This window comes from Semicossyphus pulcher, unplaced genomic scaffold (assembly GCF_022749685.1).
Source record: "Semicossyphus pulcher isolate SPU_LCO1_2020_fin unplaced genomic scaffold, fSemPul1.0.p SCAF_3, whole genome shotgun sequence".
Classification (NCBI taxonomy): Eukaryota; Metazoa; Chordata; class Actinopteri; order Labriformes; family Labridae; genus Semicossyphus; species Semicossyphus pulcher.
Window position 1 is genome coordinate 14742044 of NW_027211704.1, and position 27544 is coordinate 14769587.

General features: G+C 41.1%; 3 protein-coding genes across 6 annotated transcripts; 2 read left to right on the forward strand and 1 right to left on the reverse strand.

Moving 5' to 3' along the window:
- Positions 1 to 1925: 1925 nt before the first annotated feature.
- cyb561d2 (cytochrome b561 family, member D2) lies at positions 1926 to 3926 on the forward strand. The gene is made up of 3 exons (XM_069678758.1): positions 1926 to 2311; positions 2404 to 2441; positions 2592 to 3926. The coding sequence occupies exons 1-3, from the start codon at positions 2179 to 2181 to the stop codon at positions 3093 to 3095; spliced, it is 675 nt and encodes a 224-aa protein (XP_069534859.1). The 5' UTR covers positions 1926 to 2178; the 3' UTR covers positions 3096 to 3926.
- On the reverse strand, positions 3922 to 17547 carry rad54l2 (RAD54 like 2). The gene is made up of 22 exons (XM_069678750.1): positions 17468 to 17547; positions 15935 to 16134; positions 15496 to 15796; positions 15267 to 15403; positions 15016 to 15156; positions 14686 to 14918; positions 13315 to 13497; positions 13093 to 13226; positions 12811 to 13007; positions 12353 to 12695; positions 12093 to 12270; positions 11750 to 11980; positions 11406 to 11524; positions 10966 to 11084; positions 10436 to 10535; positions 10148 to 10353; positions 9785 to 9954; positions 9503 to 9699; positions 8925 to 9109; positions 8724 to 8813; positions 8545 to 8637; positions 3922 to 7655 (listed from the first exon to the last, which is right to left on the reverse strand). The coding sequence occupies exons 2-22, from the start codon at positions 16080 to 16082 to the stop codon at positions 6637 to 6639; spliced, it is 4524 nt and encodes a 1507-aa protein (XP_069534851.1). The 5' UTR covers positions 16083 to 16134; positions 17468 to 17547; the 3' UTR covers positions 3922 to 6636.
- An 817-nt stretch (positions 17548 to 18364) lies between these two features.
- On the forward strand, positions 18365 to 26270 carry bap1 (BRCA1 associated deubiquitinase 1). Of its 4 annotated transcripts, none has more exons than XM_069678751.1 (17): positions 18365 to 18536; positions 18816 to 18845; positions 18971 to 19025; positions 19196 to 19328; positions 20073 to 20192; positions 20675 to 20736; positions 20891 to 21033; positions 21322 to 21400; positions 21497 to 21620; positions 21786 to 21927; positions 22031 to 22215; positions 23152 to 23276; positions 23365 to 23828; positions 24044 to 24288; positions 24463 to 24555; positions 24645 to 24717; positions 25320 to 26270. In XM_069678751.1, the coding sequence occupies exons 1-17, from the start codon at positions 18500 to 18502 to the stop codon at positions 25451 to 25453; spliced, it is 2244 nt and encodes a 747-aa protein (XP_069534852.1). In that variant the 5' UTR covers positions 18365 to 18499; the 3' UTR covers positions 25454 to 26270. The 4 variants fall into 4 exon arrangements, with proteins under 4 accessions (XP_069534852.1, XP_069534853.1, XP_069534854.1 ...); XM_069678752.1 differs by having other exon boundaries at positions 24047 to 24288; XM_069678753.1 differs by having other exon boundaries at positions 22037 to 22215.
- The last annotated feature ends 1274 nt before the right edge of the window (positions 26271 to 27544 follow it).

Here is a 27544-nt window from a genome sequence, read left to right on the forward strand (position 1 = left end):
TTATAAGAAAGTGGGGTTATGAATGTTATTTTACTATGTTTAATGTACTTAACGTTTAAATCCGTGTTGATGTTCTGTTTCAGCTGTAAGACAAATTTCTCTAAGGGACAATAACTTCAAAGTTTTGAATTGAATGCTTGGTGTTATGTTAGGCTTCAATCTGAATTGATTCTCCATAAATTATATTATCCACATTTATTATCCTGCCAAAGTAAAAAATCAGATAACCTGTCAAATTTCAGAATTTTGTCAAAAGGGGATTTAAATGAATCAGTTTTGTATTTTTAAATCCGCTAATGAATGATGCTCTTGATCAATCTGACACAGAAGGAGGCCCTTTAACAAATGGCGTGTGTCAGTTTGAATCAACAGACTGTTTAATGTTTAAATACAGGCCATTTGGAAATCACTCATTGAGGAAAACGCCTCCAGGCTTAAATATGGAGGCAGATGAAGGACTCTTCCTACCCTGTTAGACATGCATGTAGGAATATCGTGAGGATTAATAATAAGCATCACTCTCTTTTACTTCACTGAGTTCATTCAGTCTTTGGAAACAGGGACTGACTGTCTTTTTCACATTAACAACCAATACTGATAATAAGCTACTCATTTCAACATTTTGGGTTTTAATTTCAGAGGTACCAAAGCTCTACTGAAAAAACATGTTTTAATTCATAAAATATTGCAGGCTTATAGACTCATGTCAATGTTAAACTGCATTAATAAAGGGGAAAGTAATACATCAGTGTAAGAAAATTAACTAGGTCCTGAATTCAAAATCTTACCCTGGCACAACAGTTCAAGTGGGAAGTATTATCAGAAATAACCATGAGGATAGCCAATGTGGGTGTTGTACTTGGGGTGATGTATGTTCCTACAGATTGTTAAGACCCCTGTAGGGCAAAAAAATATATAATTTGTAACTTTGGGCTAAAGTGTCTTGACTTTAATAAATATTTTGATTATTAGAACTGATGTCTGATTAGGATGTAATATATTGTGCCAGCATCTTGACAATGTTAACTCTGCAAGTAAAAACAGTGGCAGTGCATGTTATACAGAGATGGACACACAGAGGAAAAAAAGAGAAAGAGAGATGTCCTGAATGACTATGTTGTCTTCTATGTCTGCTGCCTGTATGCCCTGTGTGGTGAGGCCCTGCACAGTCACAAGCTTATTAGAGAGTAATTGGAGCACAATAACCAACGATCAGCTGACCGCTCAGTGTCCACTGAGTTTTGGCTGTGGAATGGGTGGTATTAGTCTGAGACATCACATCCTTAACCTGCCGGCTTAACCAACAACATGCACCCAAACTCACAATCCAATTTTTAATACTTTAATTTCAGTCGTTTAAGCTCCAGAGTTTATTTAAACAATATAAAAGGGTTTTCATCCTCCAACTCCCTCTTTCTAAATGCCTGTGGGAAATGTTTCTAGGAGGTGTCCACGTCATCGAGGGGTAGGAATATAAAGGTCACCAAAAAAAGCAGAGCGTATATCCGGGAATTACGATTTCAGAATAAAAACGTGAAGAATTCAAACATTTATAAACTGGATTAAACTGCCCTAAGAGTAAATTACTAGACGCATAATTGTAATAAAGCGGAATTAAATTCAAGGCATTTAGTATGTCTGTTATTTAATTGAAAGAAACCAACTGACAAACACTGCTGCTGTAAGGATCAGGGTACTGCAGTCTAGGACCTGTATTTGTTGCTGACTTTAACTGGTTGTTTATGTAGTTTAGGGGAGTTTATTCATTATTATGCAAGGGGGAGTTCAATTTTAAAAATACTGAAGAGAAAACACGTGAAGTTTAGTTGTACTTAAGAATGTTCTTGTTAAAGTTATGGAGGCTAAAACAACTAATTATTTTGAAAAACAAAAAAACGGAAGTCGTATTTTTCGTAACATCGTAACGCATGTGAGACAACTTAAGACAGACAGTTTACTTTTCGTTAACTTACTGGTATGTAACTGTTACTTGGTGTAGTCGGTATTTGTGTAAGACTCGTCTTCTAGCCTTTAAACCAAACTTTGGCTGGAAGAGATAACGGTTACGTTCACCACTTCCGGTTCTGTTTGGATGACATTTCGAGTTCAAATTAGGTGACAGGTTGGCGGCGGTCGGTTGCATGTCAGCTGCCTAGGTCCAGGTAGATTTACCTAAACATGGTTCACAATAAAGAGATTGAATCGGAGCCTCGGATCTACAGTTATACCAGAACAGCTTCCGCAGCTTCGACCCACCTGATCTGCATTTTCTTCACTGTATTCATTGCAGTTCTGTCTCGACCGGGTACAAGTGAGTGCTCTTACAGTTCAATCTTAATGTCACTAGCCTTGTTGGTATACCATGTGTTCATGTTCCAACTTTTTTTAAATTTTTAATTTTAGGTTTGTTTTCCTGGCATCCTTTCTTGATGACACTTGCTGTGAGTAAAAGCTTTTGAAGTATAACTTTTCAACTGCAAAGACAAGAAACAAGTTTTAAGTTGTTGTTTTTTTAGAGCCAGTTAATCTATTGGCTTGTCAACAAAAAATGAAAATGTACAGCTTAATTATTTTCTTTCCCTTTCCTCTAGTTCTCCTTATTCATGACAGAAGCCATACTCCTTTTCTCGCCCCATGGCTCTCCCATGAAAAAGTTTCCCCACAAGACCAAAGGCCGTGTTCACTGGATCCTGCAGAGCCTCTGTGCATCTTCTGCAGTCTTGGGTCTGGCAGCCATTTCTTACAACAAACACTTGAATGATAAACCCCACTTCACCTCGTGGCACAGTTTGCTAGGCCTGCTCACAGTGTGTGTGGTGGGGTTGCAGTCTCTGGCAGCTGTGCCTCTCATCTACCACTCTCTGGCCAAAGGCTGGTCCCTGGCCAAACTCAAACGCTACCACGCAGCGTCTGGACTCGTCACATACCTGCTTGGCAGTGGCAGCCTGCTCCTGGGTCTCAGCTCGGCCTGGTTCACTGCATCTGTCAGTGGATACACCTGGTACCTGTCAGCTCTGTGCCCTACCATCACCGCCCTCGTTATGATGAACCAAGTCACCAGGGCCTACATGGCTAAGAAATGGTTGCAGTCCTGATGGAGGACACAATATTGAAACTTCAACACAATCACTGAATGCAAGATTTGCCTATGAGATTAAAAATGTTTCTGTACTATGCAATTGGCTAGATTTTCATGAAAGTAAAAAATGAACGGACTCTGCACCTGTACTCCTCTTTGAAGGTCTTATCTTATCATGAAGCATTACTGTCAAATGAGAATAATGAAAAACTCCCTGCCTTTTTTTACACGGTATCCATACTGCAAGTACCATTGACGTATCGTCATGTCATGTCATGTCATGTCTGCAAACTATGGCCTTTTAGTTTCTGAAATTTTTAGCCATGCTTATTTTATGACCAAAAACTTGCAGATTTAATAACATTCCCATCAGCCTTAGTTTTTCTTTGTGTCTAGTGCTAATTTGGAAATGTTAGCATGTGAACATCTTACTTGCAAAACATCAGCTAAAGCTAGCATGGCTTTAACGTCTTAGTCAAGTTTAAGCTTAAATTGCTCTAAATGTGACTGATTTAAGTTAAGCTAGCACCAATGACTGTAGCACGTTGCTCGCCAATCAGAGTGTCTCTATACAAATATTGTGTCATTAGGGGGGAGGGGCTTGACAGATTGATACTAGTAGAAGAGAGAGTGGCAAAGGTTTTACATTGTGAATTGCACAGTACAGTATGACCTCAATATTAAATCCTTCCTACATTCCTGAATATAATGTGTTGTATCAGGCTGCATATTATCCTGCCCTGTGATTATTTATTCTGCCTTTGATGACTTATTAAGCCACGTTTATATAAATAAGATACATTATCCTGAATATGTTGGAAATAAAAAATATTTGTAACTGATTCACACTGCAATAGAAGAGTGTTTTATTGTTAAAATAACATTGATAACACAGTCATATTCTGCTCCAATCTAGGCTGCATGTACGAAAGTCTTACTGGATCAGCCATCAATGGGTCAAAGAGAACAAAAAGGTTAAAAAAATGTAATTACAAAAACAATATATTTTCCATCATAAATAAATAAATTTCAGACACTTACAAAGAAAAAAGGGAAATGACTGCCAGGTGAGTAAACACCACTAAGAAGTTATAAAAAACCATAACAAAAAAAAACAAGTATTCCCATGAAATGTAAAAATGCACAGAATTAACAGGAAATGGGAGACAGGTTTTTGTTTTATAAACTGATGATTCCCAAGATTCAAATGCAAAGTGTTTCCAATGGAAGGAGCAGACTGAGAATAAAGACATGGCGTCATTATGATGTACCTCGTACAGTTCACAAGCAGATATGATCCTTTTTCAAAGCTCCAACTTGGAGTCTGAAACTAAGTTCCTTTGACATGCTGAAGAGTTTCCTTGAAACAAATTAAGCGTCAAGAGCAACAACAGGGAAGAAGCCAGTCGCAAAAAAAACAAACAGTACTCAGGACTGGGAGCAAACGGTCCCCACAGGAGAAGAGCTCTACAAAAGAATGTAACGTCATAGGGACTGACCTGTTGTCTCAGGTTATCCAGTGTTTTCTAAAGGCTAATAAGCGCTGAGTCTAGCCTATTTCACCAATGGAGGAAAGGGACTTCCCTAAAATCTACATACTTAGAGGTGTCCTCACAACACAAGCTAAACACAAGGCTACAGAGAACAGCAAAGACCTAAGCTCCCTAAAGCAGCGCAGACCTACACTGACTGAGACTACTGACAGGAGATACTTACACGTGCACTGCTTTGAAAGACGCACCTCTGTGAAAAGCTACCACACATGGCACTGTCAGTTCTGTAAGGCCACCACGCTTCCTGACCTGGTTCTGCCACAGTCTCAGGTTGTTGTAATGAAGATGGATGGGTTGTGGCTACATTGACTGATGGGTTTATACACTCAGGCTTCATGAATGCAATGTTTTCTACAGTTTAGGTGATGTTTTTCCGTAGCAACGTTCTGGAAATAACCCATAAGAAACTACTTGTAGGATGACTTAGTGGTGATTTATCAACAGGTGATGGGGGCACTTAAATAACAACTGCAACAGAAGACGGATGAAAAGCTTTCGCAAATTAGCTAGCAACAGAAAACCTCGATTTAGAGCTCCTTTTGCTTCCACATTTGGTGCTGATTCTGCCCTACGCTTGTGTTTTGACTCTGACACAGAATGTCTAAATGCTCAGTAGTTCTTCCAACAGATCTGTAAAAAGGATATACTAAAGATAAATGCTGAGACTCAAGACCCCTTTGTGTTATATATTTAAGGCTAAAAATGAAAGAACACAGTCCGAATCCATGTCCCAGCCCCTGTGTTATCCAAGGCTAACATGAGAGTACATTCATTTTAGTTTTAAATGAAATAAAAAATTATAAAGTTGAACATAAATTTGTTTCCCCAGCATCAATGCAAGGGCGTATTTATCGTCATGATAGTCACTGTAATAATGAACCATCTCCCTACAACCAAAGTCTACACACTGCACAATATTGACTTGCAATATAAACAATGATAATGACTGCTATTTACAAAGTATCAACATGTTCAGTTTATAGCAAGACGTGTAATATTCTTTCAACAGGGAATGCTACAATGTCTATCAAATCGCTAACGACTAAAATATGCTCCGAAAGCCTAAAACGTCTGTTGTTAAAGGTAAGCCTTGAAAGATTTTCTCTAAATATTTTTACAAATATTAACACCACGTTCTGTATCCACGGTTACAATTTATTGTGGTTTGTAGTTTTCCAGTTTTGTTTACTAGAAAAGGAAACTGTGCTGATGAAAAAAAAGTAAATTCGCGTTCAGAGGGTGTGATAGAAAAGAAAAATTTGGTTTGCATTAAACTGTTTCACAGCAATTTGTCGTGACACGATCCAATCACATTGTTCCATCTGAAGTCAGAGGAAAGCAGAGCAAGGTTGTGGTTGAAAGTGTAGAAGAAGACTGTGCTCATAAACCCCGCCCCCAACCCCTGGTCCCCTTTATGTTAAAGGTCTGTGCCCGCTGCGCTGATTCTCCAGCTGAACAAGTCTGGGTTATTCAGCATAAGGATTTGTTACTCTGACTTTGTGAAGTCATTAAGGTACAAGCTGATTCTCTCGTTTGTAGGCGAGAGACTGACTCTGTGTGTGTGTGTGTGTGTGAGAGAGAAAGAGAGAGAGAGAGAGAGAGAGAGAGAGAGAGAGAGAGCGAGAGAGAGAGCGAGAGAGAGAGTGTGTGTGTGTGTTTGAAGTTAAATAAGACAATTAGGAATGGGAATGTAGTTTCTTTCAACGATGATATAAACTATTGTTTAAATAATTACCAACGTCATATTTGTTCCGGACTAACATTCATTATTTGTTTCGAAATTCCAATCACCTCATAATTGCAGAGTTTCACTTTTTGTTTTGACCTTTATCATTCAAACTGTAACAATGCATCTGACTCTTAATCATCAGTTTATGCTAGATTCTGTAACAGAATTCATTAAACCATGTAAACGTGTATTCATTCCCATCCCTAATGTACTTTGTTTTCCATCTTTGATAAAATAGTGTGTGAAACGGCCTCTCCAGGCCCCTTCTGAAGGCTCTACTGTCCCGTCACCTCTATAACGTCATCGTCAGAGCTACTGCCGCCATTCTCTGTGCTCTGATGTCTGTCCGACTGGGTCAGTGCCGCCCCCAACAGGCTGGAGGTCGGATTGTTGAAATGGGAGAGGAAACTTGATGTAGAAGAGCTGGAGTTGGGCGTCTGGAATCCCCCTGACCCTGAGAGGAGAGGGGCGGGGAACATCCTCGGCTCAGGGAGCAGCGACTGACTGTAATTGAGAGGGAAGCCGGATGAAAGCAGACCGGCCATGTTGGGGTTCATCAAGTACGGAGGCAGAGAACCCGACACCAGGGAGGAAGAGGTCGCTGCTGATGGTGACGATGACATGGGGACGGTTGTGGACGCAGAGGAGAAAACAGTGGGCAGAGAGGAAGAGGAGGGGCTGGGGAGGTGTCCGTTCCCTGTGGTGGACTGTCTGAGCAGGTCTGAACCTGCAGAGGGGAACATGGTCTGTAGGTCGGCCAGTGTTTGTCCTGGTGTCTGAAGGAATGATGATCCACTGCTTCCACCCATCAGAAGAGGATGTCCCATGTGCCCTAAGTTTCCCAGGAGGGAGGAGGAGTTCAAACCCACGGGAGGAAAACTGAGCCCGCTGGAGCCCATGGACAGTCCAGGGAAACGCGCTGCAGCAGAAGTGCGTTTGCCTCCTATTTGTGTGCTGCCCTGACTTTCAGTACTCCTGCGTTTGCCGCCGCGCATCTCTAAAGCCGAGCTCAGGAGGTCATCGCCGAGTTGCCTGCTGAGATCAGCAGCCTGATTGTTTTGAGAGCTGCCTTCGTCGCCTGCTGGTAGCAACGACGCATCTGAGGGTGATGGCAAATCATTACCCATTCCGGCGATGTTGTCACCTGTGGATGAAGTGTAGCGGCTGATCTCTCGGAGGATCTCAGAGCTCAGGGGAGAGGAGGACCGCTGGTCCCCGTTGGGAGAAAGCTGATGTTGATCCACAGGGGAGGAGCAGCCATTGCTGACTCGATGGATCAGGGAAGCCTGGGTGTCTGTGGAGGAGGGAAGGCACTGATGAAATGACAGGAGACATGTACATCATCTCTGATTCTCGGAATAAATAATTCCGAAAATGTCAATGTTGTAAACAAGATGGTGTAACCAAACGTACTAAAATAATTAAGTATTATTAAATACAAACAAATTATTTATTTAACTCTCAGATGTACGTTGCTTTGGACAAAAGCATCTGCTAAATTAAATTCTAACCTTGTAACATTTAAGGAAATTTGCTGCCTAATGTGCTTCATCCTTGAAAACATCTAACAGGAGTTCAAAGGGTACTCCATTTTGGGAATGCACTTCCATAAAGTTGGAGGCTTGTTACAAACAAATTAAAAACCTGTGCAATACCAGTTAAGTTATGCTGACTTTTAATCCTTTGTAACAGTGAATGCCCCAAATCCTACATATCCCATAGTGCAACTTTATACCAATTTAATCCTCACAACCTCCCACATCCAAAACGCTGCTCATAAGTCCATTCCTTCAGTTTGTAACGCAGGTTTTCTGTAATAACTCTAATCTCTAAAAATAAAACTGAGATGACATCACTATGACATCATCTGAGATTTTCTCGCACTTTAGACTATTGGCTCTCAACTGGTCTAGCCCCAAGACCCACCACCACCTCCTTGGTGACAAATGGTGATCAAATTTCACTCGAATGTATTGAATGAAAAATGGTGCAGTTTGGACCTGAGCCGGAACAGAACATCACAGGACGTCAACACCACCAAACACAACAGTATAATGGTCAACCTAAATTAGTGCAATATAAATGCAACTACTGTAGGGTTCATCAAGTTTCAAGATCAGTGGATACATGTGTGTCGATAAACTACACTACTACTAAAAAGAATAAGAAATGTGAACTTGTACCTCTCGAGGCGGCCAAACCCCCGACGACTGGTCTGCTGATCTTTCCAGATCGAATAGCAAAAATTCTTCCATCATTGGTCCGGATGTAGGTACCTGAGTTACAGAAAACATTAGAGGAAGGAGGCATTGAGTCAAAATGCATTTAATGTAGAGAGCAATGATTGTGTTGTTGCATCTACCTTTAGATCCTCTGATAACATGGATGCTCTCTCCTGCGCTGATTCGAGCTTGAACATCTGTTGTACTGTTGGCTCCTGGGATTACAATATCTGTAGAGGTAATGGTTGAAGATCAAATACAATTTTCTTATAAAATTATTAAATTAATGAGAGATTTGGCACTTTTAAATAATTAAAATATAAAAAAATATTACACATTACCAGTGGTGGTGACGATCCTCTGCACATAAACTCCAGCCTTCTGCAGGAAGTTGACAGGCAGGCTGCCTGCAGAGCTGGAGCCAGCTATGCCCATGCCAACCTGGCGAGGCATCATGGGGATTGGTGTTGACTGGATGGGCCTGACACTTGCCACAGGCTTGTCATCAGGCCGTGCCATGGGACGCCTGGAAATATGAGAGCTGGAGTCAGGACATGCTCACACAAGCTCTTAACGGTCGTGTCTAGTATTTCAGAAATGATAAAATAAGGGATCCTCTGGTGCTACAAACTTAAAAAAAATACCAATCTCTTAAGGGGATTTTCTTGCACGACAGGTGCATAGGAGAGGAAAAAAGTAAAAGTAAACTCCCACACACAATCCAATACATTTTACTGCTTTTCATGACAGAATATCAGGAGAACACAGCTGGTTAATTTGTGGTTGTAGCTTGAGAGCTGAGCTCGTGAGGCAGTTTTACGGTGGAACTAGCCATTAGCATCACTTAGCCTTTACAAACATGCAGTTAAACAAGATACACAAAAGGAATGCACGCCAAATGATGGAGTGGTAAACCCACCAGCCCCGCTGGTTAAATGCTGGTATGTTTGTGAGCGTCTGTTCGCTGGTTGGGTAGTAGGGGGCGTATGATGGGCGAGAGTAGGGCACTGATGCTCGTTTCTCATCCTCATAGCTCTTCTTTGCGGCTCTCTTCTCGGCTTTGGTCAGTTTAGACTCCTTACGGTCCACCAGCAGGGACTCGTGATGGAAAGGTTGCTAATAAGACAAATGGAATAGAGTTAGTAAAACCTATACATAAACAAACCACCTAAACGAGCCCAGGCGTGTCATGCAGCCGTACCTTTGTGATGAGGTGTGGGTAAATCTGACAGGCTTGGTGGATCACAGCTTCAAAGGCTTCCTGTGAGGTCAGAGAGGATTTGTCGGGTTCCTCTTCCACAAAATGCAGTAGCGACTCCACTTCCTTACGAGTGAAGTTCAGCACTGGGTTCAGGTCGTCAACCACACGGTCTTTAAACACACAGACACAACATCAGGAGACTGGATACTGGAGTTCTTAGTACTTTAATACCCACATTTGATCTGGACAAGCATGTTTTAGTACTTTAAAAGGTCATTTGTGATGGAACTTAATTACCCTGCTAATAAGGGTGTAAAATGGGGAGGAAAAAGTGCAATATAAATGGCGTATTTAAACTCTTACCAGACATGCCCTGCTTGGACACCTGTCTGTCATAGATCTTCTTCTCCAAGGTGAAATCACAGACTAGTCGGTAAATGTAGCAGGGTTTCTTCTGACCATAGCGGTACACTCTGCACACCGCTTGGGCATCATGACACGGGTTCCAGGAGGCATCGAACACAACGACGCGGTTAGCCCCGATCAGATTCACCCCCAAGCAGCCCGCCCTGAAAGAAGGACAGCAAATTAATGCTACAACTTCTGTCAATGTGAAAAACTGTTTAACAAAACACAGACAAAGACACGTACCTTGTAGAGAGTAAGAAGACCCATGTTGCGGTGTTCTCTGGGTCATTAAACTGGTTGATAAGTCTCTCTCTTTCTGAAGCAGATGTACTGCCATCCAGTCCTGGAGATAAACAGACAGAGATCTAATCTTAGAACTGAAACTAAATGTGATTATATTTTTCATAAATAGCAGGAAGATTTTAATCAGGGATATCTTTATTGGACTTTTATAGGAGAAGAACTTTTTCATCTCGGCAGTTCGATAAAAATGACTGTGGGAATCTGTAGCTCTCTCCGGGGCTTACACAGTACACACACTCTGTATAAAAACAACAGTTTTAAACATCTTTGACAAATTGCAAATAGATTTCTCCCAAACTTGTTTCCAGCAAAGTGTGTGCCAAGAAAAATGTTAAAATGAAAGAGCTTGGGAAAGTGCAGCTGGTGATAAAAAATAATAAAGACCATCACAGCTTTGAGTTTCCAGTGTGGTGACGACACTTTCTGCAGAGCTGCTGGGTTGGGAGGAGAGCACAGATTGGATGACTCACTGTAGTAATTGAGGTTGCGAACCCAGTTTGGGTTCTGGGTGTCAGAGGAGGCGATGCCTGGCGGCATGGGTCTCTTTGATAAGAAGTCCTCAATGACTGACAGGGTGGACAAACTTTGACTGGAGCGTAAACAGAACACACAGATTGTAAAGGGTGAGGTGAGTGCACTTGAGCATGAAATAAACAATTGATTAAAAATAGACTTTAAATAACTGTCAATTGTGTTTCACTAGAAGTTTTACTATTGTGAAATTCAAGCTTACAAAGAGGCAGGAAATCTCATGAAAATGTAGGAGGATTAAAATATTAATTTCTAACAGTTTGTAAAAAGCTCAAAATAAGATGAATTAGCTGAAATGCGACGTCGCTCTACCTCTTCTCTAAGCTGCTTAAAGCTGGATTTATGTTTAATGAAATGTACGCTGGAGCAGAGGACTCACCTAAAGACCAAAATCTTGTCTCTTTTTCTCACACTCTCATCAATCAAATGGAAGAGCAGAACCATCTTGGCCGAGTTCTCCAGAACTCCGATCTGGTAGTTTGACATGATGTCCTTAGCCTGAGACACAGAGAGAAGAAGAAGAGGATTACAAGGCAGAGTGACTCAGAGAGACATCAGGTGAGGAGGGAACAGACATGACAACAATATAGTACCTGTTGGTTTAGCAGACATATCAGCGCTGAGCAAAGAAGAATGTTTCAATATTTGGCTTGTTAGGTGCTTGTGATTTGAAACAATGTCTGCAGAGAAAACCTCTTTGCATGGGTGGTTTTCATGACATACCCATTCATATGTGATCACTTGATTGGCTCTGTCCTGAGAGGGGTTGAGCGGTGGAACGTTGTTGTTGACTTTGCTGTTGCTTGAGTCCGCTACTTTGGCTTTAAGGCCAGCACTCGGTGCCGTGCAGCGGGTGTTACTGGCTGAAGTGATGTCATCAAGGTCCAGATCCTGCTCGTTGGCCTGGTTCTCCTTCTCCAGGGCCTCGTAAAGGACGTCTGGGTGATTCCAGATCTGGAGGAGGAAAAAGGCTCTCTTGGTCAAAAACACGGGATGAATGTAGACAGGCTGGGCTGTCCGTTCCGTACGAGAGGTTTCTACCTAACAGCAGGGATAACGGTCTCACCTTGCAGCATACACAGAAGGCTTTGAGTGGGTTTAGGCCGAGCCAGCCGCTGTTCCCTGCTTCTCGAAAGCGCTGCATGAACTCAGTATAAAGAGCCCTCTGAATGGGAGAAAGGCGCACCATGATCACATGCTCCTCCTTGGTTGGAAGCTGGTCTCGGAGCACGTCATGACCTCGTCTGTAACCGTGAAAAGACAAAGACAGGTAAGCGTCATCATTTTTTTCCCTCTTCTAAACGCTGCTTTGACAGAAAAGCTCACCTCTGCACAAAACCCTCCAGCAGACTGTGCAGCACGTGGCTGCGGTAGCGCATCAAGCGCACATCTTGAGGTGTGCTGTCCACGCACTGCCCATTCAGGATGGGCCGCTCGAACATGTTGCTGAACTCCTGCCGCGTTCCTAAAAAGTCGGGCCTGACAAAGTCCACCATGCACCAGTATTCAATGAGGTTGTTCTGAAGAGGGTAACCTGTCAGGACTACTCTGCGGCGGGAGCGGATGTTCTTCAGAGCCTGTGAGGTGCTGGCATGGTAGTTCTTAATGCGATGACCCTCGTCGCATATCACCACATCTGGGCCGGGCCGCACTATGGCCTTTTCAATACCTGAGGAGACAAAATAACCAGAGAAGATTGAGAAATGAAAATGTAAACTTGTGTTTGCATATTTATCTCATATTCTTATTTATCAGCTTCCCTTTAACTAATGACGTCTGCTGACCTTTCATGAGCTCCTGCTGTCTATCCTCTTCATCCAGGTCGATGATGATTGGTCCTGCAGGCTTCTTTGATTTCCTCTTCTTGCCCATCACAAAGCTTTTCTTCATGGAGAGTAGGCGGTACATCTCATAACCCATCAGCAGCACCCCTCCGTCCCTGGACCACTCCTCCACGACCTTGGCCCTGGCTAAGGTCGTTCTGCAGGACACAGTGCATATGATTAACAGCTCAACTGTTTGATCATTAATAATCAAACTTAAACACAACACAGCATGTGACATACTTGTGCTCATCATTGAGGATGTGAACTTTGAATGCGCGGCCGGTGACGAGTGCTGGGTCGGTGTCGGGGGAAAGTGCTTCTTGAGGTGGGAGCCAGAGGTTAAACTCCGTCAGCCAGTTTTGAAGTGTGTTCACCTTTTGTGAAGGAAACAAAGATTTAATTTCATCTAAATAAAATAAAAACTGTCACGAACATGAATGAGAACTCAAGACGATTACTCACAGGAACAATGGCCAGCACAGTGTGAGCCTCCGTATTACCCAGTAGGATGTCAATGAAGGAAATAACCTGCAGCGTCTTTCCCAACCCCATGCTGTGAGCCAGGATGCAGCCGAAGCCACTGCTGGTCTTATACCGCTCCAGAGACTCGATGAGGTTATCATAGAGGAACCGGATCCCCCCGATCTGAGAAATAAGGGGACAAATGTTTGAGAGAAAACAAAGTCACCGGTTTTCTTAGGCCCTGTTTGCACCTGGCATTAACATGTAAACTTCAGACTTGAGACTTGAGAATGTTACACTGTTTTTTTGTTTTTTTCAGTTACCGTAAAATCCAGAATATAAGTCGCTACGGAATATAGGACGCAGTATGTTTGTTATTTATGAATAAAAACGTGTATAAAAGTTATTTCAACACTATCTCAATTTATTTTCTTTGAAACACATTCCAAACACACACAGATTATTTCCGCCATGTCGAGTTTGCAATCCTGCTAGCTACCTTGCTGTAGTTGAGCTCAGCCTGCGGTAACGCTGATTGTTGTGAGGACGACAGCTGCACTGGCGATCATGACGGCACATGTCTGTGACGAAGCTTTAGCTAGATTACAGCACCATCATCCGGGTAAAATACTTTAACACAATAAAATACCTCTCTGCATTTTATAGTGGTATATTGGTTGCACCGATATAAAGGACGTAGCCCACTTTTCAGATACGAAATTTGTATTAAAAGTGCGTCTTTTACACCGAATTTTATAGTAGTTTAAGAACTCCAAATCATGCTCAGTTAGTAGTGAAAAAAAGATGAACAGATCGGTATTATAAACTCATCTTCTCTATGAAACATCTGTGTCCTCCCGCTGTCTGTCCCACTTCCCTTGTCTAGATACACGATTGTGCCTTAATGAGAAGTTAAATTTACTTTTGCTTTCTAAATCAATATTGAGCGTGATTTGTTTCTATATTTGTGCACATCCCGCTCTAATGCATAAACCACATTTGCACATGCTCGGAATTACATTAAGAATCCAGAAGTTTACTAAAAGGCACAGCAGAGGCCTTCTGAATCAGACAACATTAAACATTAACTCAAGCCTAATTGTTGCGCTGGATACAAATAGTCGGCGGTCCTCCAATGTGGCCTGCGTACACACTGCTAAACGTATGTGTACAAATGCACCCCAGAGCACCTCCAAATGTGGCCTGAGTGATGGATCTCAATGCATCCTGGGATCATTTACACCTGTACTTGAGGCTTTCCATTTGTGTCTTGATTATCCAGGATGCATTTTAATACAATGTGTAAACAGGGCCTTAGTGAGCCTTTATACTTTCAGAGTTTTTTGATATAAAATGTGACAGTGTGCATACCTGGTGAGGTTTGACAGCCTTTGCCAACTGCGGTGCGAGGTAAAGGTCTTTCTCCTCTGCAGGGTGATTGATATTAACCAGCACCTGACCCTGGGCGTCAGGCAGATTCAGGGTGTCGTTGATGTGCGCCCCGCTGCTCTCCTCTGAGCCAGTAGTGCCCTCTGCATCCTCATCGGCCGACTCACTGCTTATCTGCAGGGCATCTTCGTCCCCAGAGCTGAGCTCAATTACATCTGCATCATGACAGGAGGAGAAAACTGTGTGAGAGCTTTCTTAGCGCTCATACTATCCGGAATCAACAAAGTTTTACAGAAATACAACACATCTTACCATCTCTCATCGCAAGCACAGGCAGCTTCATTTCCCTTTCTTCGTCTTCATCACCGCTGCTGTCCAGACAGATCACATCCTGCTTGCTCAGGAGAGCCGGGACCAAGTGAGATACTTCTCCCAAAAGTGAAGCAGTGTCCACTATTGGAGACACAGGAAAGTTTGGAAAATTTGGGAAAGTAATTACTCAATAATTGTTCAACTTAAATATGTCCAGAAAGGCGTAGCTTCAGAGATACAGGGGCAGTCACCTAGCTGAGAGTCTGGGAGAGCTGGGGCAGGTGTAGGGAAGTCTTTCCTCTGCTGTTCCAGACGTTTTCTCCTCTCCATCTCCTCCTGTTGAGCCACCTTAGTCCCGGCCTCCAGCTGATCCTCTTTTAGCAGCTTTCTATAAGCATAAGGAATAAGTTGAGTTTAAATACAAACATTAAAGCGTATTATGTAATAACCGTATGGAAAATACCAAACTGACAATCGTACCTGATGTTCTTCCTCATGTGTGCAGGTTTCGATGGCTTGGAAGGTTTGGACCCTTTTGAAGACTTAGAGGATTTGGTTGATTTAGAGGCTTTTTGCTTCTTTGATTTGCTGGAGGGTTTCTTGCTCTCGCTCGAGTTTTCTGGAGGCTGAGAGCGAGAGGCAGGTCTGGAGGGAGGCCTGGAGGACGGGCGGGACGCAGGCTGAGATGGAGGCTCTGAGGATGGCTCTCCGGAGGTAGCTGAGGTGGAGTCCCGGCCATCCTGGGCTGTTTCTGTCCTGCTCTGGGCACTCTCGGGTCGTTCTTGAGAGAGAAAAGAAAGCACTTCAGTTAAACTCTTTAAAGTACTAATCGAAAAGCATAGATTTATGATATTTTTTGTCTGTTTATTCTACACATACTGTAGTCCAGTAGAGGCACAAGACTGAAGTTAATGCTCACCAACACCATCATCTTCGTCGTCGCCATCATTTTCATCCTCATCTTCCTCCATGTCCTCATTATCGTCCTCTTCCTCATTTTCCATTTCCTCATCTTCACTGTTAAGGCTGGGCTCAAGGTCGCTCTCTGACATCGCCTCTTCAGACATGGCGTCTTACAAAGGCTTTCACAGTATTACCTACACACCTTCATCAGGAGCCCTAAAAGAAGAAAACACATCACATCTTTATATTATAAGGGTAAACCTTCTTTTCTGAAAACCACATTTTTCAGCCAGTTTCGCTATAAGTAGATTGTGAAAAACAGTAAATTCATGTTAAAATTATTTATTTAATGAAGAAGTACCCAGTTGAGGAGAAAACTGGAGCAGCATTTTGAATGAGCTGAAACAACAAACGGTTGTGTAAAATGATTTGCAATTCATTTGAGTTTCTCCTTTACCTTAACTCCACATTAACCCTCTCCCTGACCTGACATGATCATGTTTGCCATAACTTAATATCTTAGATTCAAATTAAGGTCAGTGCTATGTAAAAGACTATTCATAACAGACCATCTGCTGATGACAAAGGACAGGACAACTGTTTTAAACTGGGTAGAAAAAACAGTTACTGTAGAAAGCTTGTGAAATGATAGAAAGTTACACTGGTGATGCTGCTAATATGTGTTAACAATAAAAAAAAAGTTCTGCAATAATGATAGGGTAGGGGGGTTAAACGTCGTCAAGTTCCTAGTCAGTATTTCATTTGACCAGAATATACAGAAAAGCAAATATGGGCAATACTTCAAACAGCATAATATCTACAAATTTAATCGTTCAAAGTAGGTCATTCTTTCTAGAGTCTATCCAAATAAGGCTGTTATTATTAGGGTCCTACAGTATGTTTACTTTAATTAACATCACACACTGGTTACCAGGCATCTGAGTGCAGAGTAGTGAAAGAATGTATTATTAACCAATTAATAATTTTACATTTCAAATTAAGTTTGAAATGTATTTTTACGTTGTACATGACGTACCCATGATAAGCATATCGCCCAATGGCTTTCGAGCCGAGGATGGAGGCAGCTAGCATGTAGCACAAAGCTACATCTGCAGTCCAACTGTTGTTATTGTAATTGTTACTTAATATCAACATCCAGCACATTTTATAATATGTCTTAATGGTCCTGCATAACTGTAGCGTGTTAATATGATTGCTTATCAGACTGTGTCAAAAGACCAGTATGCTCGCTAATTACACAACAATAAACGCAAATTCAAACGATAAAACCACGTAATTTGTTGAATTGTTCATTATCCATTGGAGGCAGCAAAGCAGGATGTCTGATTGATACACAGGCTGAGAGAAAGGGAGCTTTTCTTGCCAAACCAACAGTTTTGTTGGCTGTCGTAGCAAGATAACAATCTTACATTGTGTAGGTGTAGCGTCCATGTAGCTAATGCTAGCCTGTGTTACAACAAGGCTAATACTCTCGGCTAGGTAAGACGCTACAGTTAAACTCAGTCTACCTGCGGTGGTAGGAGCTTACCTCGTATACGGCTACGCTGTGGTCTTCAATAAACCTCACTGTGCATATAATAATCGATCAATTAATTGTACAGTTACTGAGTAAATGGACTGATAAACGTTTGTAATTTCCAATTTTTTTCCAGTGTGACCATAAATACCGTCCCCGTACAGGGTACTCCAACTAAGGTTCCTGAAATGAAAAAGCCCAGTAACGATGCAATTATTGTCATACAACTTGTATAGACTTAATCGAATTGTGAATGGATAAATAAATTAACTAAACAATATATGAATGGATATATAAATATATGGATATAAAATAAATAAATAAACACACTAATATGCCCAAAATACATAAATATACTATGTATATAGATATATGTGTATTTCTCTTGTAAAGTTTGTCTTTATATTTTTATATTTATTTATCATTTTATTTATTTCTCTTTAAAAATATTAACTATGAAATATATAACAACATGTAACAACACTGAAACTTAAATAAACGGTGAATTTCTTAATGTTTGCGAGTCTTCAAGTCTGAGACAAACTGATATTCCCTTAATCATGTAAATTTCTACAAGCCAAGCACGAAAAATTTGGAACATTTGATTAACCAGTATTATATAACTTATTATACAACTACTGTTCATTGATATCAATATACCTCGAACATCTTGATTGTGAATATATTTTCTTTCCTTTTTTATTATATTTTTTGCACTGAATGGACTCTATGGCATAGTTTTCGGGAAAAAGCAAAAATACCAAATGAACAATATTATCTATAGAATGACTGATTATTAATTGATTCGTCTTTTTATTTTTGTTCTAACTACCGGAAGTTGCTGGCAGGACTGTTTTCTGCAACCACCCGTCGTTTCTTGATGACGTAGTTTGTAGGCGGCTAATTCTCTCTATTGTGTTTATCTTGAGCTCTACACAATTGTTGTGTGTATGGATACGGCATTTTCGTTAAAGATTCTTACCCCTCCTCTGGCGATGGACTGGAAAACATCTTAAATACACACAGCTGTGCACGAATGCAAAAATGAACAAAGGTTGGCTGGAACTCGAGAGTGATCCAGGTGAGAAATGTCGACAGGCAACACAGCTAACTAACGTTAACGTTAGCTTTCACATTAAGCCAGACGGATAGATTAGCTTCCTAAGGAGCTTGCCTTCTCATAATTACAAAAAACTTCAATGCAAATAAAAATAAAACGTGGTTAAATTGAATATTATTGTTTTTGTGTTGTGCAAGTTAAAGGAATACCAATGAGCAAACAGAATACTCGCTTTCCTTTTGTTTACTGGTGTATTCTTAGTTAATAATTGCAGCTCAAAATACTGTTTTATGATTTCAGGACTGTTCACTCTGCTAGTGGAAGATTTTGGTGAGTAATATGGTAGCTTATCCGTTCACAGTGTTGCAAAGTCAATATCTTACACATGCTACTCCACGCTGAAGTTGGGGCTAATGAAGTAAATTCAAGTGTTTGTTTCTGCGTTTATTCTGTAGGTGTCAAAGGTGTCCAAGTAGAGGAAATCTATGATCTTCAAAGCAAGTGTCAAAGGTATGTAACTTGTAACCAATCAGGTATAGCCAATGCTGTTAATCGCAAGTAAATCAAGAATGTTATATGGTAACATCCGTCTTATACTGAATATAAACAATTCTCTTATTCTTTCACGTAGTAAGAATTCAGCAACAACAATAACGTTTTTGAATAACTTTGTTTTGTAGTCCGGTCTATGGCTTCATCTTCCTGTTCAAGTGGATTGAGGAACGTCGATCCAGGAGAAAAGTTAACACTTTGGTGGACGAGACGTCCGTCATCGATGAAGAAATTGTGAATGATATGTTTTTTGCTCATCAGGTAAGTGTTTATACGATTATATATGTTATTTTTGTTATTGCTGTGATGTTACGTGTTGATCAGTGAGTTACTTATCCTGTACCTGTAGTCATAAGTTATGAGCTGTCGTGTTTTCGAGTCATTGTTTATTTATTCCAGTGGAAAAATATAATTTGAAACTTATCAGGCTTTAAAGTCATTCATGAAAAATACAACCTTGTTTTGACACTAGCCAGTATTCATTTTCTTTTTTGTAAAAAGCCAGCATACTGCGGGAATTCTTATCAGCTCTCAACATCATTATTTTGGGTGTTCTCAAATATATGTTCATTCATATATTTATGTATATATCCATCCATTAGTTATACATTTTTATAAAATTAAAGTAGCTGGAACCAATCAGCACTGAGGTTTATTTAATGATACCTGAAACAGAGTTCACTTAAACAATTCTCAAAGTTTCCAAACTATTGTTAATCCACTGATGACTTCAGTTAAGATCACCTAAACTGTCCTTGCAAAGTGAAACTTATATAGTATATAAACAATACAACAGATCAAAATCCTTAATACTAATGAAAGTATCATATTAACATATATGAAAAATGAGATGATTCCTACCACAGATATTAAAGTCAATGTCCTTTGAAGAGTAATATCTGCTCCTCCAGTTTTTTAAGAACCTTTCTATACTGTATATTCATGACATAAACTCAAGAACATAGTTTGTTCTAAATTGTGTTCATGCTGTCGTTTTGTATTCAGCTAATACCAAACTCATGTGCCACCCACGCTTTGTTGAGTGTGCTTCTGAACTGCAGCGGCGTGGAGCTCGGCACCACGCTGAGCCGCATGAAGGCTTTCACAAAAGGCTTCAGTCCAGAGGTAAGATGTTTTCTCTCGTTTGTTATTGTGCCTTTTATTAAAATCTCTTATTTGAGTATCAGCTGTCAGGGGTTTTTTTTGCATGTAACAGTGTAAGAAATCATAGTAGTATTGTGATATGTTTATACTACTGATTATTTATTGTGTTTTGTGTGGTATGCTGTGTTGATTGTTGTGTGGTCACTGCTGGCTGTACGGTAAATTGCCCCTCGGGGATAGTAAAGTTACCTTGAACCCCCTTGAACCTTAAGCTGACAGAAACGTTACAGGTACTGGTTATTGTTAGAGAAGGTGAAAAGAATGTATTACTTTGTATAAAGCAGAGTACATGTACAGGAATTGACAATGTAACAGCAACAGAAGCATGCCAACTGCATTCAAATATTCTCATGTGTAATATCTCTCCTTCCCTCTCACTGTCTCTCTCTCTCCTTCCTCCTCCACTGTCATGTTAAACTTTCACTTTTTATCTATTTTTTCAGAGTAAAGGTTACGCAATAGGAAATGCCCCAGAGCTTGCCCGAGCACATAACAGCCACGCCAGGTAGGTTACAGTCACTGGTTCCTTTTTAAATTTCCAGGTGTCTGATTCCGTGTGAGAAAGAAAATCCTCTGTGCTCGCTCTGTTGTACTCTGGGAGACGTCAGGCTTTGTGCTTTCATCAGTTTCACAAGCTTTCTTTCCGTGTTTCTATGGAGACCGGAGCCCAGGCACCTGCCGGAGAAACAGAATGGGATCAGCGCTGTGCGGACCATGGAAGCTTTCCACTTTGTCAGCTATGTGCCCATCAAAGACCGCCTGTTCGAGCTCGACGGGCTCAAGGCTTACCCCATTGACCATGGTAAGACTGCAGAGTCACGTTCTTGTCATGCTGATTTGTAGCTTTGTGGTGGCCATGGAAACACAGAAAACTAAGTTTGGTTTGTATGTGTTGAAAAATGTCTGCATTAGTGACGCTGACAAAGTTTTCAGTTATTAAGCAGTTTTTTCTCATTTGATTTCAAGAGTTTGCCTATTTTGATTTTGTTATTTTGCATTTAGGAATTTAGTTGTGACTTCTGCATTTCTAAAGCGCTTATATTTTGGAAGCTGTTGCCTAAATGAAGTCTAATATTTCACGCTATTTCAGGGCCCTGGGGAGAGGAGGAGGAATGGACTGATAAAGCACGGCGAGTTATCATGGAGAGGATTGGACTGGCAACTGCTGGGTGAGTCATGAGCCGGCTAGTTCAAGCAGCGGCGGTTCACCTTCTACACGCGCCCTCAGGGCTTCATTCTCATGCTGCTGCTCTGCTCTTTTCCAGCGAGCCGTACCATGACATTCGCTTCAACCTGATGGCAGTGGTGCCTGACCGCAGGATGAAGTACGAGTCCAAACTGGAAATTCTGAAGAGGAATCGACAGACTGTTCTGGAGGGTCTGCAGAAGGTTGGCAACAGCTTGTTTAGTGACAAACGAGCTGCTCAGGTTGTCCGTGATAATTAGATATACATACATTTTTGTTGTTTATCAGAGTAGGAATAGCATGTCTCCTAGTCATGTCAACTAACATGGGTGAATATTTCTTTGGAACATCTGTTGTTGTGTCCTCAGATGATCCGGCTCACACAGCCTGAGATTGTCCACGACAAGAAGCAGCAGGACTCTTCCTCTCCTGATGACAGCACCGCTGCGATCAAGAAAGAAGCAGACGTGGAGCCGGTAACATCCCAGGGGACAGGTCAGGCTGCTTCAGGTACATTAGTTGGCTGTATTACTACAGTTTATGTTAGAATATCATGTAAATTGTGTGTAGGGGGGATTATCAGAAACGTTAAGCTGAAAGAAGCTCATTTTAGATGCAGTGGATGAGTCAGGAGGTCAGTCCAAGGACGCCCCGAGCACCGGAGGAAACTCTAAAGTCATGGGCAAACCAGTGGCCCCCTCAGGAGGAGGCGCCCAGCAAGTCACCAGCCCCAACCCCATCGTCCAACGCCTGCCTGCTTTCCTGGACAACCACAACTATGCCAAGTCTCCGATGCAGGTTAGAGGAGTTTAATTGTCCTGGCTCAGACAGCTCTATTGTTTGTATCCAGTGTGTGTCTCTGTGTATGTGTTCAGCATTATCCTCCCAAATTTCTGCCTCTAAAGATCTTTGTCACAGGCTTCGGTTTTATTGGATGATTAGGGTTTTAGCATTTTCTCCAAACCTATTAGTCGTTCCCAGACTCAAAGATAACGTCTTCAAAGCGCTTGCTCTGTCTGACAAACAGTCCCAAAAGCAGATCATTTAAACCAGATAAATGTAGCTTTAGAAATAATTTAAACGATTGAATTGATTGCAATTAGTTTTCTGTTGATTTGTGCGTTGACTAAAAGTGTCGGCTCCAGTTGCGTTCGGCCGTTTGTGTCCTATACAAAATACACTATTCAAATGTTCTTATTTTCACATTACAAAACAAATGTACTCACTAAACATCAGCCAAGGTAAACATATATAATAAAAGTACAAGATAAAGGTTTGAATAAAAAGGTGTTTTGTTTATAGTTGGAGCAGCCTGTCAGTTTTCATTTGTATGACTTTACTTTTGTTTCCATGGAAATACATTTCATCTGTCTGCACTTGTCAAGACATGTACATTTTTTTATATAGTCCTAGACACCCTTTATCCACCGCCTTCACCCTTGTGCTAGCAAAGATGCGGGTGTTACATTGTGGCTTATAGAGTAAAATGACTACTCTATTCTTAGGACAGCTCATGTCTCTCTCGGTGTGTCTCAGATCTGACTGTGAGACAGTTCATCCTGCTGCTTTCTTTTTCATCATTTACAGCTGTACTGAAAATGCTTTGACTGCACTGTCAAACTGATATAAAGAAGATTTTATTGATACTTCAGCTAATTTTGTTAGTCCAAACATATTTTTGATGGTTAAAGAAAAATGTCTGTGGAGGTTTATTGAAGATTGTCTGGTTAACAGGAAGAGGAGGATCTGGCTGCCGGAGTCGGTCGCTCTAGAATACCTCCACAAACCCCATACTCTGATGATGAAGAGGACGAGGAGGATGAGGAGGAGGTTACAAGTACTGCAGGCACAACTAACAGGTAAGAATTGTAATGTGTCTTTAGTTGTCTCTGTCTGATCGAAGGAGCTCTTAGATCTGAGTAATGTTTCTAATTGTCTGTCTTTTAGGGTGAGACGGAAGGCGAGTCTGCGCTCGCAAACAGGACGGGCAGCCACTGGAATGGAGAGCCAGATTGCCCTCACTGTATTGGCTGAGAAGCTGAAAAAAGAGGCCCAAAGGAAAGACGCCCTAAATACCCCGCTCTCTGTGCGCACAGAAGGCCGCACGGGGGGCATTTGTATCACATCTGCTTCCCAGCCTTCCCCCACACCCAGCAACGAGAGCACTGACACCGCCTCTGAGATTGGCAGCGCCTTCAACTCCCCGCTGCGCTCGCCGGCACGCTCCCAGGCTGCCACGCGGCCGTCCAGCCCCGTTGCATCCCATCTGTCTCGCGTGCTGTTCGGAGAAGACGAGATGCTGCGGCTAGACTCCAGACATAACCGTGCTGTAAGAGAGTTGGGTCCCTCTGTCAGCGTCGCCTTGTTACACCTGCAGGAGGATGGAGTCATCTATGCTCTCCCTCAATCTGGTGAGTAGAAGAGATGTTATTTACGAAGGTGGTTTAAGAGCTTTTCAGTCTGTCACTTGATATTTAGAGAACAGTCGCTGCATATTTATCAGTTTAGACAGGAGAAGTGCGGTTTGGGGTGACGTTAATGCGAATAACATGCACTACTTATAATATTAGCTTGTCTGCGTGTAGCCACTTTTGATAGATTGTTACTTTATCTGTCGTCTGCACAGCAGATTTAGCTGCTGACGGCACAAAGCAGACGTCTACGCCTGAGAAGATAAAAGACAAAGAGCAGGCAGGCCTCGCAGCAGAAGCAAAGGAGGGAGTGAAAGAGGAAGACGAGGGACCATCTGCGGAGGTGAAAGAAGAGGAGAGCAAAGATGGAACGGATGTGAAACCTAGCAAGGAGAAGCTCAACGCTGCTGCTGAAGCTGCTGCTGACAGCAAACCTGCTGGGGATAAATACTCTCCTAAAGTAAGTCTGAGTATTTCCTATAATGCACTGTAGCATAGAGCTCGCCATGCTTATCAGCCTGCCAACACAGGACTCTTTTTATGCTTCCAATTAGTGAGCGGTTTCTGAAGCTGTTTACGACATATTATAATAAACAGACACGCAGAGTTGTTAATCTTCCTCCGTCTCCTGCAGGAGCTGCTCGCACTGCTCAAGTGTGTTGAAGCCGACATTGCCAATTACGAGGTGTATCTGAAGGAGGAAGTAGAGAAGAGGAAGAAATACAAAGTAGGTTTTGTTCACCTGGAGCTAACCCAATGACTCTTGTAAGAGGTTTTTTGATGAATGTTTTAATGGTTTTGTTTTCTTTTGATCAGATTGATGATCAGAGACGGACTCATAATTACGACGAGTTTATCTGCACCTTTATATCCATGCTGGCCCAAGAAGGTAAGTTTCACCATCTTCATTTATTTATTTCTTTTTCTGTTGATCTTTTTACTTGGTTGAAAACAACATGGAGTTTAAATTACCACCACACTTAACAGTTACCACACTTACATTACTGGGCTGTTATTGATGGATCATTAGTGTCCAAATGTTTCACATCTCATTACACAATATTTATGGATATTTCAGTGCTTTTTAATGCCTGCGCTAGAATCTGGAGTCATTTAGGAGTCCCAACATGAATTGGATAAAAAACAATCAAAGCATAATAATATGATCACAAGCGAATAGTTGTGTACATGCTCAAAACATCAGAGTAGTCCTGTCCTGCACGTTCCTGTAGAAAAATGTCTACAAACAATTTGATTTTCTTTTTCACATCTCGAGACAAAAAACAGAGAAATTAGGAAATTAACCTTTTTTTTACTTTTTAACACACACAGCCACATTTTTCCTCTTAACTAGCCTAACATACAAAAAATACAACAGGTGTACCGATACTACACACACACTTAAATATTAATTAAAAAAAGACACAAGACCCGCTGCTATTTCTCTATTTCTCTGCTCCTTCATTCATTCTGTCGCGTCGTCTTCTGCAGGCATGCTGGCCAGCCTTGTGGAGCAGAACATCTCAGTGCGTCGTCGACAGGGAGTGAGCATCGGCCGCTTGCACAAACAGAGGAAGCCCGACCGCAGGAAACGCTCCCGGCCTTACAAAGCAAAGCGGCAGTAATGACAATCATGACTCCTGTGAGCACCGAGCAATCACCACAGAGGAACTGACGCACTCCTGAAACTGTCTGATAAAAGGCAGTTCAATGTTGTATTTTAGTCGGAGCCTCCTCTTCTTCATGAAATCGACCATGTAAGGTTAGTACTTTTATCATCTCTGTATATATGTGCTACCATTTTAGTCCACTTGTACATTTTTTTTCTTTCGTGTGCCGCTGCTGTTGGCAGATTGTAAATATGAAAACGGCATGCTCGCAGTGATGCAAAGTATTCATTCTTACTGTAAGATCTCCTCCTCAGTCTCGTGGTCAGTACAGTTTCTATGTCACTTAATATACAATTTAGAATCAGAAGTCTTACTCATGTTTTTACGGTGCCAATGAAGTATTGAATGTTTTCAGAATAAAATGCCATCAGTTTAATTAATCCACATTTCAGTTATAATATATTCACTTCTGGTCGTTTCAATATCTAACATAAGAAGCATCTTTTAATCCCCTTCTTCATGAACAGTTTTTAACTCGAGAGGAAGTTGTGATGCATCAAGGTTATTTCTGTCCACTTGAATGTCTTTCCATCCGACAGTCTCTATCTGTCTGTACGTATGTCCCTTCAGATCCTGGGTTATTTTTCTACCTCAAAATGGATCTCAGAGTGAGTGAATATTAAGTCGGACGTGTGCACTTGTGTGTGTTTTGTACATATGTATCTGTTAATTGGCTCACCTGTACATTGAGTTCAGTCTTTCTTTGTGCTTGCCAATTCATACTATAATAAAGTCAATGAAAATCTGTTGCTACAAACCAGATCTCTGTGAAGTGATGTGACTGCAGTGTTTTTTTTTTACAGTATTTTATAATGGCAGTAAATTGATTAGAGTAGGATTTCATCCCACTTTATAAAATGTTAAAATTGAGTTACAAATGTTAGGAGGTTTATTAGATCGTGTGTATTATCTTAGGTGTGCTAAATCAACCTTGGTGTTTTATTGTAGTGACAGTTGGTGTACACTAGGGAGAGCAATCATTCAGAGGCGAGTGGGAGCATCTCATTATCTTCTACTTTACTATGCTGTGGGGAGAGCCATTCACAATAAAATGGACTTCATTTCTGCACAGGGATTACATTGTGGCACCATGGCTGTAATGTACATGTGTATTTAGATTCATTAGTACACACTTTATTATTTTACTAAATGAAATTGCCTACATTAATTTGATAACTCGCCTGAATGAATTAGGTGATCACTAACTTCTTACATAACAAACATAATTTACCCTTTGACAAGCTAGAAATAGGGATAAATAAAAACATCAATCTTAACATGACTTTTTGATACAATCTTTACCGTTAACTTTTCCATCTTATTATAATCTCCCTGTTCAGGACATGTTAGAGCACTGGTATGATGATCTCATATTAATGGCACAGTGTCCTTTGTGGGAGCGGGTATGAAAACCCAACTCACGCATCTTCAGTGGAGCAGATGTTTGAGTTAAATAAAACCATGCTGTAGTGTTATGTCACCACTGTTTGCCTTTAATTTGGTTTAGAGGCACAAACCAAGAACCGCAGCTGGCTTCATCATACAGCCCAATATACCATGGACATGACATTATTCAAACTATAATGTTGACATTGTTGTTTGTCTGAAATGTTGTATTTGTTTTATTTAGCCTAAATGAATGGCTCATAATGAATTAATCAATCTTAACCGTTCTGGATTAGTTGATTAATCATATTGTCCATACATTTCAGAAAATACTGACCAAAAATCCAAAAGCTCTCTTGTTCACATAACCAAATTGCTTAGTTTCTCCAAATAATAAACACAAATCCAAGTAATGTAGTTCAATACCTCCAAAAAATGAAAAACTTTTCAGAAGATTGAACCAGAGGACCAGATTCATTATTAAGATAGAGGTTGTTTTTGACTGTTGGTCGACTATAAGATATAAATCTAAATCTACATTAATTTACTTTAGCGTTAGAGAATGTTGTGATTAAACGATCATTCCTTTTTTTTCAAATTTATTCTGTGGATATTATGCGGTCTCACCGAAAATAATATGCAAAATCTATTATGATAAGG

What these genes read in the sequence shown, in the direction of transcription:
- bap1 (XM_069678751.1), top strand. Translation starts at nt 18,500, where the DNA reads ATGAACAAAGGTTGGCTGGAACTCGAGAGTGATCCAG. An exon ending in GGAACTCGAGAGTGATCCAG is followed by an intron (nt 18,537 to 18,815) that starts GTGAGAAATGTC and finishes TTATGATTTCAG; the next exon opens with GACTGTTCACTCTGCTAGTG. An exon ending in GGGATAAATACTCTCCTAAA is followed by an intron (nt 24,289 to 24,462) that starts GTAAGTCTGAGT and finishes CGTCTCCTGCAG; the next exon opens with GAGCTGCTCGCACTGCTCAA.
- rad54l2 (XM_069678750.1), bottom strand. Translation starts at nt 16,082, where the DNA reads ATGTCTGAAGAGGCGATGTCAGAGAGCGACCTTGAGCCCAGCCTTAAC. An exon ending in TGTGCTTGCGATGAGAGATG is followed by an intron (nt 14,919 to 15,015) that starts GTAAGATGTGTT and finishes GTCATGATGCAG; the next exon opens with ATGTAATTGAGCTCAGCTCT. An exon ending in GTCTTCTTACTCTCTACAAG is followed by an intron (nt 10,354 to 10,435) that starts GTACGTGTCTTT and finishes TCCTTCTTTCAG; the next exon opens with GGCGGGCTGCTTGGGGGTGA.
- cyb561d2 (XM_069678758.1), top strand. Translation starts at nt 2,179, where the DNA reads ATGGTTCACAATAAAGAGATTGAATCGGAGCCTCGGATCTACAGTTAT. An exon ending in TCTGTCTCGACCGGGTACAA is followed by an intron (nt 2,312 to 2,403) that starts GTGAGTGCTCTT and finishes TTTTAATTTTAG; the next exon opens with GTTTGTTTTCCTGGCATCCT. An exon ending in CTTTCTTGATGACACTTGCT is followed by an intron (nt 2,442 to 2,591) that starts GTGAGTAAAAGC and finishes CCTTTCCTCTAG; the next exon opens with TTCTCCTTATTCATGACAGA.